Below are 12,957 nucleotides of genomic sequence, written 5' to 3' on the forward strand. Positions count from 1 at the left end.
TGCACATAATGCATAAATATTTAGGCAAAATAAAATAAAGCGTATATTTTAATCTTTCATAGCACGAGGATTTCAGGATCGGTTAATAAACATTAGTTTTGTCACCTGATGCACTACAAAACAGCAAAGTAATTCTATCTTTGGAAACTTTGAATCCAAGAGCTGATCTTCCATTTTTCGAAATATAGGTGCAGTTTTGCATTTTTTTTCCCAATATAACCCAGATTCATCTGCATTGAACACCTGGTCTGCACTATAAATGTTTATAAACTTTGAGAGCTTTCATTTTAATAAGATTTCCATCCAAATGAATTTTCTTTTGAGTGTAATCTTCTATCCAAATCATTAGAGATTTCTCTATTTTTTCCATTAGAATATCATGTACATGAGCAACGTGCTTTGCACTTATCATTGACCCAGCAATAAACACTTTCTCAGATTTTACGTTCATTTTGTTTGATTGTTCGAATTGTTGATTCATTTAAATTTAAAGTTCCTGCAAAAACTCCTGGTTTTTCTTCATTTTTCAACCGATCCAAGATTTTGAATATTTTTCTTCGAGAGAAATTAATTTTGTTTTCAATGTTGGTTTTTCCCTTTCATTGCAGTTTGTGGCCATTACTATAAAAATATTTTTTTACACAAAAAAGCAAGCATTATATATTGTATGTAACTCACCAGAAAATAAAGTGCTCAGCTTGAGATGAACACACATATGATTTTTAATGCACTTTCCTGGCAGAAAACAAAAACAATTTTCACCAATAAACACTTTATATGGTATACAATTGACGTACATGCGTGCTAAAGGGTATTTTCCCCTAATATAAATTCACTACTTATAACTACATGCAGGATACAGGCAGACACAAATTTAATGAAGATAAAATTTGATTTTTAAGTCGCCCAGTGAAAAACATATGAAAAGATAAAGAGTTACTACAATTTGTATACCGTGTTTTATTGAAACCACATTGTATAAGTACTGCATTGAGCAAGGGTTACTACAATTTGTAGACCGCATTATATGAGGGTTACCTGTAATTAATTTCTGTGTTATCATAGGGTGGTAATTCAGAAAAATAGAAGTTTCTTTAGTACCTTTTTGAGTTAACCATTTTGATGAAATAGGATTTGAAGTTCTTGTTTTCGTTTGATGTCATAATTTTTTAGTATGTTTAAAGCTCTATTTTACTCTAATGTAAGGATAAGGAAGCGTGTCACTGTATTGGTCAGTACACACTTGGACTACTGTGCTCAGATATGATTACCTAGTTTTCAACGTGATGTGGAAACATTGGAGAAGTTCCAGAAATGAGTGACTAAGACAATATCAGAACTCTGGAATGCTGGCTATGGAGAAAGATTAAAGGAATGGGGGATTGCAAAGTTTGGTGGATAGGAGGAAAAGAGGTGATATGATAGAGACATTTAAGTTAGTGAGGGAATTTTATAAGACTAATCCAGAAGGGATTATAAAAAGAGTAAAAAGTGAGAAAGGAAGAACCAGAGAACATCCCTGGAAGTTATGTAAGAGTGTGGTGAAGAGGGGTGTGAAGAGTAGATTTTTAATGGAGAATTGTGAGTAACAGAACATATTACCAGAATATGTTGTTAATGTGGGAAGTGTTACGAATTTTAAGATTCAGTAGTATAAATATGTTGTCTGTTGAGTGAACCACCCACAATAAGTCTGCCAATTCCATGGAGGGTGTGCTACTAATAACACATACATTGCTTGGAAAGAAGTCAATGTACACCCCCTTGGACAAGGAGCATTGTGCCATGTAACAAATCATGTGTTTGAAGCTGGTATAAATTGGAATATGATGTTCCCAAGTCTGCAACTGCATCTGGATGAAATGGAGGCAAGAAGGGAACTAACAGAGTTTAAAAGAAGTGTTGTGATAGGATGCTATGTTGCAGGCCTCTGTTCATCAAACTGTTAATGAATTGGGCCATCCCAGATCAACAATCAGTGATACCATACTGAGATGGAAGTGCAGGAAGTCAACTGCAAGTCAACACAGTAGACAGCCCACCACACTGAAGGATAATATGTAAAAACTACAATTCATTATTTGGCCAGCACGCTGAATGCAGAATTCTGGGGATTTACTGGAATACAAATCTGCACAAAAAATATTCAGAACAGAGGCTCAACATGGATTTCCATGGTAGGATTGCAATATGCAAGCCCGACCTTATATGAACCAAGCTGCGTCATCTTCAGTGATGCAAACAGTATGTACAGAGGGACATGGAAGTTTGGAAAGCTGTGTTATGGAGCAACGAATCATGCTACACTCTCTACCAAACAGATAGATGGATGTGGCAGATGCCAGATGAAATGTCTCCCACCAGAGTGTGTAACCCTCAGCTATGAAATTTGGAAATGGTGTTGTGATGGTATGGTCCTGTTCTTCCTGGTTTGGCCTCAGACCTCTGTTTGTGGTGCCACAAACACTGAACTCTGAGAGGGGTATTTGAACATTCTGAACAATGCAATGCTTCCTACTTTGTCATGTTTCACAGAACTGAAAAGCAAAATAATGCACTGTGTCATAATGTTGCTGCAACTGCACGGTCTGTGGACATAAATGTCACCACACTTGATTGGCCTCCACATAGTCCTGATCTCATCTATGGGATGAACTGGAGCATTGGGTGAGGTCAAGGGACATCTGCCCCACAACAGTTAAGGACCACATTACATGACTACAGTAAGAATAGTTCAAAATTCCCTTGATTACTATCATATGCTTGTAGAAAATATGCCCTGTAGGTATGCTGCAGTGATCACAGAAAAAGGAGGCCCTATAACTTAAGGTGTGCACTATGGCTGTTTGTTCCTCACACTATAGTGTCTGCTGATTTCTTTCTAAGCACAGTTTATCTTTTTTTTTTTTTAAATAAAGAAGCATAAAAAGATGTTTATGTAAGAATTGCACATACATATTAAGAATAACCATTATGAAGATAATGGCTGAGGGTTCAAAGTTGCCATTTTCCAGAATTTTGAAATTTTTAGGCCATCATTATTTTTGGTGCATTGTTTTTGGAATGGCAGGAGATGTTTTGTCAACGGTTATTTATGCAGCTAGAAAGGATGAATGATACCAGAAGTCATATTTATAATTGATATAGTAATAATGCCATCTGGACAAGAAAGCAGTGGAAGCACAAGTGAGCAGAAACTATGTCTGATAGTCTTTGCAAGGCACTACAAAGCATGGGCATCATTTATATATGAAGCAAGTTGTCTGCATTTGGTGTTTTCGAAGCCAGCTCTGGACTTCTTGATGACCGTTTTACATTTGTTGCACATTTCAATGCAGGCTGAGAATGAGGCTGAAGGCCTTTGTTAAATGACTTGTTAGTATGCTAAATTTTTTTTCTCTTGGACTGCCATGGCACACCTCTTGTTAAGCTATGGTCTAGACCAGCGCTTCCCAAACCGTGGAACGTGGCCCCCTTGGGGGCCGTAGGTTTTGTTGAGGGGGGGCCATGAAATAATGAAAACAAATTTAAAATATTTTAAGACGAAGTACATTTTTTTTTTTATCTTAAAAGAAACATATTTAATTTTTATTATTTATTATTTCTTTTTTGTTATTTTTTTAATGGAAAAAAATCATACATTGGTGCGGGTTAGCAAATTTTTCTTCCTGCGTATTTTGGCGCTTAATGAATATTAGTAAATATATGCTTATTCCTATAAGTTTTATTTCAAAGCAGAAATCTAAGAATTGCAGTTTCAAATATTTCACCTGATATTGTCTTTTTGTATAGCAGTATTGAAACACATCAATCACATTAAATTGTTATTAACTTCTTTTATGTTTTTAATTCTTTCTTTATTACTAATTGTTTTATGTTTCATGTGCTTGTACTGCAAATGTACAATAACAATATATCTATCTATCTATATAAAAATATGAGATAACGTGCCATGCCACATGTGCATGTAAGATGCTAAAAATGTAATATTTGCATTTGATTTTTGCAATATTCCCTGTGTATGTTTTGTATTGAATATAAATACAATAAATATTATAATAATATATGTCTATATCACGATTTTTTTCGAGGGGGGCCAGAAATATTTTAATTTTTCCAAAGGGGGCCCTGACATTCAGAGAGGTTTGGGAAGCACTGGTCTAGACAGTAGGCAAAACTTTGATTAGAGTAACGAAGGCCTTCATTCCAAAAAGGATAATTTCAGTAACTCACTCAGAACAAGTTTAAATTAGGAGAAAGGAACAGTAATCTGGTCATGGAAAGGAAAACCAAAAGTCCCAGAGATTGTTCTACTCGGTGCTGTTGGAGTGCAAGAGATTAGAAGGTTCAGAATCACTGAATGAAGGATGTTTTATGGAAAAGGAAACTTGGAAATGACTACAGAGAGATCAAGTGCTGGAAGAGGAGAGGATTATATAGCATTCCAGTAAGAAGAATAATTTATGTAAGATCACCAGTGACAGCAAATACTACTATATTTTTGCCAAGTTGGCCAGTGGAATTGAAAATGGGAAGCCAGCTGGAGTTGTGGACGTTGAAGAAACCTGTCTAGCTACCCAAATAGTGACCTCATGATGTAACTGTTTCTTTTCAAAAATTTTTTTGTAGCCTCTTCTAAAGTATGCTTACATAAATCTTACTGGGAACATTCGCATTAGGAAAATTTCTCTATGATTCTAACATTTATTATTTTCCTTTTTTATACATAGGTATTATGAGAGCCCTGTTTCAATCATTTGGAATTTAACCTGAGGACCAGACCTTATGGGAATAGAATTATGTAAATTATGTAAAACTTTTATACCTCCATATGTGAGCATTTTTAGTTGAATATCAGACTCCAGCTGCCTTTCCACATTTTTCTGATGGCTTTTCTACTACTGAGTTCAGATATGTACTCTTGATGCATTCCTCATGAATATTTTCTACTATTCTTCTGCCACTGTTCATTTAATATAACAATCTTTCGAAGTAATTACTACAGACAACCATAAGATAACTTCAGTTTTTTGTTACTTATATCACCTGATTCCTTTTACAGTATTCCTTCCTCTATTCCTAAGCTTTTCAATAGCCTGCAGAATAAATGGCTACATTCATGATATTTATCTTCTTATGTTCTTACAAGTCTTTCCTTGGCTTTTATTTAGCTACTTTTACACTTGCTTCACTTCCTTACATTTATCTCCATATTCTATCAGGACACATGCCGAATTACTTGCTTTAACTTTTGAAATGCTTTCTTTTTTTTTTCAGAACAGCCTCTTTAACTTCTTGATCACAATGGAGCTCAGATTTTTCTATCTTTGGAAACAATTCTACACAAAACTTCATGGGCTGAATTACTCAACGTCCTCTTGAGTCTCCATTCAGTCTTCAAGGTTTGGTTCTTGTTTTTAAATTCTTGTGCTTTGAGTCTACAGTTCACTTTTGAAAACTGCTCAACTCTGATTCTTATAACTTCTGTAATTATTATTCTTTTAAACATGATATTCATATTTATCCTAGTCAAACTAAATGTGTTCGCTTCTTATTTCAAATCCTTTTATCCTGAACCAATATGAAGATATTACCTATCAACAATAACATAGTCAAGGAGACTTTATTATTACTACATCTTCTCTCCATGTGAATCTGTGCACATCATTAAGTTAGAACGCACTACTGATAATGAGTGGTACATGTTTTGAACAGAATCCAGGAGAGACACTTACCAAGTATTATTGGTTATGCTCTATTTTCCAATATATTTCTATATTATTCATTTCATACTCTGTTGTTTAGATCTCCAACAAGGACCAACTTTTCCTTCATTATCAGCTGCCTTCTCAAATTACTTAAAAAATTCCTCCACTTATTCCTTAGTAGAATAAACCCTTTCTGGAAATATGGGTGCAAATATGTCTCAATGACTAATTTCTCCATTTTGAGGTTTGTTTGCATCACTTTATTCAAATTGTCAGCAATTCAAGGAATTTCATATCACTGCTAACTACAACATATTTTATTATTTAGAAGGAAAAACTTACTTGTTTTTGTCTTCTTTGTTTCAGCAGCACTAATTGTGTTCATTTTAATATCTGATTGAAAGTCCTATAGCACTCGTCGCTGGGTATGGGCAATAGCATAAGAATAAAGGAGCAATCTATTGATTTTTTTTTTTTTTTTGACCAGCAGCTGATAGTTTTGGAAGCAACTGGAGAAATGATAATAGCCAGTTCAGCAAAGAATTGACTATGAAAGTACCTATAGAAGAGGCATAAGGCAGAAACTGAACGTGTGTGTGTGAGAGAGAGAGAGAGAGAGAGAGACTTGATTCTGTGAGAGACAGAATCTGAATCATCAATTAATCTGAATGCCCTCATCTGAACAGAATCAAGCAATGTTAGTAAAGTTTTGGGTACACCACCCCAAACTGCAAGTATTCCATATTTTGGTAAATCTTGGATTTGTACAAGTATTAGCAGTTGTATAGGATGAAAAGTAATGCCTCGTGTGGAAAAGTATGTTTTTCTGGTAGCTGCAGAAGCTATGACTGAGATGTATTTGTGTGCTAGGAAAAGGTGAAAGTGCAGGTCCATCCAAAAAGAGAAATCTGATCATGTTTTGATATCTGCTGAAACTAAGGAGAACTGATGTGAGATCTTTTTTTGCAAGAAATTATACAGGATTATGTTTTGGTTTTACCTCCTTTTAAGTAAACCGCAACTGATGATGGAATTTCCAAATCCCACACCCCTCCATCCAATAGCCAATACCAAGCAGGACATCATTTAACATCCATAATGTTGAAAACTGCATCATGAAATTGTTATTTATATGTGCTATGAAAAACTACATATAGCAGAATCTTGTCAGTGTAAAATTAAACTCACTGCACATTTTGACATAAAAAAAATACTGTGTAAACAAAGAGGTGATTATGTTGTCTTGTACAATTTTTACCTGTAATATATACTAACTACTGCACTAGTTCCATTTTGATAACCTGGTTAGCTAATCATTACTGTATCCACTCTCTAATCAACAGGTTTTGCTAGTTTGAATTCTACTATGGGTATGGGGATGCTGTATGGATTGTCTTTAATGGAAGATGAATTTCATTATCAGTTACTGTAGGCCTGAAGTGGCTTAAAAAAGTTCTGTGTTTGGTCTCTAAAGCAGAATTTCTAGATTATGTAAAAAATAAATAAAAGGAAATAATACAAAAATATATAAATGACTAAAAAAGTAGAAAATTCCTTAACCCACCTGCAATACTAACATACTACAGGTTTACAACCTTTCGTGGGTAGGAAGCACATAAAAAAAAATACGCTAATCACCTTTCTCTTTTTATGTTTTTTGTGTCATTCGACCACTCTCACTTTCTGCTTTAGGAATAATATAACCTACAGGACACCAGCAAATGCTTGTAGTAAATGCTGTGAAACTGATACAATGAGCAGATAGTGAGACATCCTGATAGTTAAAATAGTTATCCAAAAAATGGTAACTGGGAAAAAATAATCATATACATTTTAACTTATAATAATCACTTTTAACAAAAGAAACAGATGGCTTGGAGAGCTATTGGTTGATTAGAAGCTGGAAAAATGCAGCAAATTGTCGCTCAAGCGTGTTGTGTATCTCAAAGCGTAATTTCACGACTTAGGAATCGCTTTCTGAAGACGGGAAATGTTCGAAATCGTCTTCATGCCATAGGTTTATATACTTGAAGACCAATGGTTTGCAATCCACTTACTACAAATCACAAAAGAGCCCAAAGAATTTGGGCACAGGAACAACAACTGGACAAATGAGGATTGGGCTCGTGTACTTTTTAGTGATGAGTCCAGGTTCAGTCTGCAAACAGATAACCGATGTGATGTCTTGATATGAAGTGAAAGAGGAATAAGAAATAATCCATAGTTTATTCATGAAAGACCCCGACATCAAGGTGGGAGTTTGGTGGTATGGGCTGGAATAAGTATAGGTGGTTCATACTGATCTCTATTTTATCAGAAACGGTTCCTTAACAGCCCAAAGGTATCGCGATGAGATTTTGGAACCTATAGTTCATCCATATGCTGCCAAGAATTCATTTTTATGGATGACAATGCTCGTCCACGCCATGCAAATTTGGTACAAGAGTGGTTTGAGGAAGAAGGTATTGAACAAATGGACGGGCCTGCCTGTTCACCGGATTGTAATCCATTCAAACATGCCTGGGATGATTTAGGTAGGCATGTTTCTGTTCGACTGGTGCCACCACGATCACTTCAAGACCTCAAAATTGCTCTAACAGAAGAGTGGGGAAATATCCCACAAGAACTGTTTGATCATCTTATCTGATCCATGCAATCACGATGTACCGCTATTTTGGCTGTTAATGGAGACCATAAGCCCTATTAAAATTTAACAAAAGCGTTTTTGGCTATTCTTGTTAAAATTATTTCACACTAAAATGTATAATTTGTTAATTTTGTAATAAATATAGATTATTTAAACAATATCTCATCAATTACATCCTATCCACAAGTAAGAAATATTTATTCATGTATATAGTACCCAATAGTTATAATTATTTGCAGAAATTTATAATTATCCGACAGAAACTAAAATATCCCCTAATTGTTTTGAGCAGTGTATTATTATTACATAACACCTCCAGGGAGTCAAAAGACTCAAGGAAGGGTGCCTGCTTTACAACTCTCTGTCTCCACCACTCCACTACTACCGTCTTCATCTACACCAGCACTATCTACCACCTTAATCTTGGAAATCTATTCCATTATAGATGTTTAAGATTTTAATAATTATTATTTATAAAATTTGGAAAAAAAAAAAAGGTAAAACTACACATACACTAAAAATTAAAGAGATGCCAAGAAATTATATTCTTGGTTTAATCCTTTATCCAAGTGTAAGCAAACAAAGTTTGCACACTGCTTACACTTGGACAAAGGATTAAATCAAGAATATAATTTCTTGGCATCTTTAATTTATAGTATAACCAAGTGGAAAAACTTTCAGCAATACACATACCCTTCTCCTAATTTGCAAATGATATCAAAAACTTCTTCAGGCTGACGTGTTAAACTTTCTTCACTCAGCTTCTTCAGTTCACTTAAAAAGAAAAAAATTTTAAAATTCAGAATAATTCAGAAGACAAAACACAACAAAGAATATACATATAACATTTCCATTTAAAACAGGGGTTATTCTCTGTACTTATTTCAACATAGCATACACACTTTTTGGCAACAGTTAACATACTTTTAATTATGGATTAAATCATAACAGAAAATGAATGAATTTATTAAGTCTATTGATATTTTGCTAGATTAAAATAAGCATTCAGAACAGACTTAACAAATTCATCACTTCATTTTGTCTTGAGTTAATATCATAAAAATTGCTAGGAAAGCTTGAACATTTCTGCCTATTTACAGAAACATATCAAATAGGCAGAATGCTTTAATAACCAAGCACATTTTTTTTTTTTTTTTATGTGTGTCACACCCATGCAAGGTTAATAAAAACCTATAGTACATTAGTACTATAGATGGGTTAAGGATTGCCGGCCTGGTTGGCTGAGTGGTTAGTGCATTTGCTCTCCAGCCAAAAGGCTGCGGGGTTCGAATCCTGCTGTGGGCATGGATTTTTTTTTTCTATTTTTATTATTATTTTATTATTTTAATTTTTTACCTGGTCCATGTTAAGTCTAAAGACTAAACATGGAACTTCTTTCAAGCTACTTCAGTTTTCTAATAAGAAGGATAGTGGTCTCACACCAAGCAATGAGATTCATCTATCAACTAAAAGCAATCACATATATCTGAGTTCATTGTGAGATTCAAACATGCAGCCTATTGGCTGGACAGCATATTCACTCTCCAACAAACACTTAGCCAACCAGGCCATATAGTGAAATAATTTATTTTTTTCTTTTTTTTTGGGGGGGGGGGGGAAGCAAAGAACAAAAGTACTAACATGCACCTTCTGGAACAAAGATTTGTCAGTGGGATGAAAGAGCCCAACAACTAAGTCTCCTAAATTTGAGTAACTTAAAGCAGCCATGACGATTGAGATCAGGAAAAATGCTTCTTTGCTGCCCACTCCAAAAACAGTTTACAGATTTGCAACAGCTTCTACATATAAAGTGACTAAGTTTATTTAATTAAGCTTTATTTAACTATTATTAATTAAGTTTTGGTTACAAGGCATCTTCATAGGCATAAAAATAAGAATATAACAAAGTCAAGAATTATTATACAGACCTTCACAGGCATAAAGATAAGAAGTATTATACAGATATAGATTTAAATTGAAGCGACTGTTTGTGGAGTTTTCTACAGCTCTGCAACATTTCCCACACTACTACCAAAAATATGGGAAACTTATTATTTAGCCTGTTAGTCCAACAATCAGTATCTGGTTATTCCACCCCAATTAGGATATGTCATTTAATATTTGGTTGACATTAACAGTTCTTTCAAAAATAGGTTAACTGGGGCAAACAGTATCTTTTCTGTCAGACTGAATGGCCACGTTGATAGCACTTTCACTCTTCAACAAATAGGTTGTGGGTTTGGATCCCACTGCAGATATTTGCAAATGCCTTTAGCTGGTACATGGTATTTCATTGCTAGGTATGGCACCACCACCACCCTGATTCCTAGAAGACACCTGGTTTGAAAAAGTCCAATGTTTGATCTCTAGTGCTAAGTTTCTGAATTATCTGATTCACAGTCTATCCTCAGTCTTTTTTCCTATACATGGTGATATTTTTCATCATGTGCAAGAAATTGCACATATGATACTTCAGTCCATGTGCAGGACTGATAGCATAAGCACGACAGGATTATAACCTTTTGTGTGTGGGAGCTGCAAAAGCAGTTGTCTCTAGTGAACAGAGAAAGGCTAATATATAACTGTGCAATTTAAAAGTAGTGCAGGCATAATTTTTATGTATATCTAATTTTACAGAAGTTAAGAGAGTTTGTTATCTTTTTTTTTTTTAGGATTGTCTTCACTGGTTAAAAAGAATTAGATAACTGAGTTCACTGGAAAGACCAATATCACTGAGAAGATAGCCTTGGTCCTATGTGTTAATATTTCAAAGAAACCATTGTTGAGTTGGATGATGATGACTATTGCTATTTATGGATGTACTCAGCAATGTGTAGAGATTTTTTTTAGATGAGCATGACCTATTAGGAAGTTTTGCAATTAAAGTGCTAACTTTTGTAATGGTAAAATGCATTTTGGGATAAGACTATTACACTTTTTTTATAAAATCTTTATCAAGTAGCTTTATTTTTTATCCTCCTACATGTTTCGCCAATCTGTTTCTGTTGGCATCCTCAGGGAATACAAATCAGTAAGCACAAAATGAAGGTTATAGACTAGGTTATAACCGATGGTTCTAAATCATACAAAAAATTGGTATATAATACCAATTTTTTGGTATTATATACCATACAAATTATATAATCATACAAAAAATTGGTATATAATACCAATTTTTTGTATGATTTAGAACCATCGGTTATAACCTAGTCTATAACCTTCATTTTGTGCTTACTGATTTGTATTCCCTGAGGATGCCAACAGAAACAGATTGGCGAAACATGTAGGAGGATAAAAATAAAGCTACTTGATAAAGATTTTATAAAAAAGTGTAATAGTCTTATGAATAATTGTCAAGAAAAAATTCAACATAATGCATTTGGGGATGTTGGCTATTTAAATGTCACAAATGTCGTGAGGGCATGAGGTCAAACATTTTGCTCTTAGTCTGACATTCACTTCTCATTTACTAATACCCTCACAGTCTAACAAAATTGTGCACTTTCTACAGACCCAAACCTTCCCACTTCTCTTGTTCAGGCTCTCTACAGACACATCTCCTACATTAACCACATATGCTGCACTCACAACAATGAACCAATTCTTTCTTGATAAATCTAAACTGTTAATCACATTTGATCTTCATGTGGCACAACATGATGTCCTCTCATGGCCAAAAATCACTGCACATATTAAGGGGAATGTGCAAATCAGCTGGCAGTGCCTCTGACGTGGTTGTTCAACAAGAATAAGGCTTAGGAGACTGTCTGTCACTAGCATCAAACTATAGGCCAATGTGTATATCATGTGTAGTAATGAAAGAATTAGAGTGGCTGGTTAGATCTAGACAATAAAAACATGGATCAATGAGAATATATGGATTTGTTAAGGAGGGGGTCTTCCTTCAGTACTGAGTTACATTTTATAGCATGGTGACAAGGAGATGCTTATATGGTGATTTTTCCGCATTTTGCTAAAGTATGTATTTGACAGAATATATAGCTACTGTTGAAATTGAACAGGATGAGTATGGCTGACAGGAACTAGCCAGTTCTATATGGCGTGCAGTGTCAGTGTCCCAAAAAAGGTGACAAATGATACGCTACAGGATTCTGTTCTATGACTGCTGTAGTTTAATTTATATAACAATAATATCAAGGATTTGAATAGATTGTTACTTTTAGATGAACAAGAATGTCACTTCAGCATTGCTAGGTATAAGGTCATATACATTAGACATGGAGGAACTTTGTACTAAGAAGTGAAGGAGGCAAAGCAATATGCAGATCATGGTACATAGGGAGCTGAAGTTCAGGGAACACATTGCAAAATGTTATAAAGGTTACTCAGAAAATTGCTACTATAATGCCTTAGACTCTGAAAAGTAGAGATAAGGAAGTGATAGTTCCACTAATCAGGCCACAAACTGATTTCTGTGCAGAGTTCTGGCTATATGGGCAATAAGTAAAATTTAGAGTACAGAGGCATTGACTGTCTCAGGATTCTAAAATGTTAAGTCTGAGGACAGATTAAAGGAATGTGATCTGCATTGGTAGATAGGAGAAGAAGAGATCTATCAGATAGATCTCTTCTTCTCCTATC

General features: G+C 34.6%; 1 protein-coding gene across 1 annotated transcript in view; it reads right to left on the reverse strand.

Moving 5' to 3' along the window:
* Positions 1-12,957, reverse strand: part of hpo (serine/threonine-protein kinase hippo) — a 180,079-nt gene that overhangs the window by 159,145 nt on the left and 7,977 nt on the right. Inside the window, exon 2 of the mRNA XM_090414415.1 lies at positions 9,049-9,129. Coding sequence (XP_090270541.1) covers positions 9,049-9,129 — 81 coding nt within the window. The remainder of the gene's footprint in view (positions 1-9,048; positions 9,130-12,957) is intronic.

The sequence above is a fragment of the Typopeltis vanoorti genome, chromosome 25 (genome assembly GCF_054136105.1).
Source record: "Typopeltis vanoorti isolate ZY-2024b chromosome 25, IOZ_Tvanoo_1.0, whole genome shotgun sequence".
Taxonomy (NCBI): domain Eukaryota; kingdom Metazoa; phylum Arthropoda; class Arachnida; order Uropygi; family Thelyphonidae; genus Typopeltis; species Typopeltis vanoorti.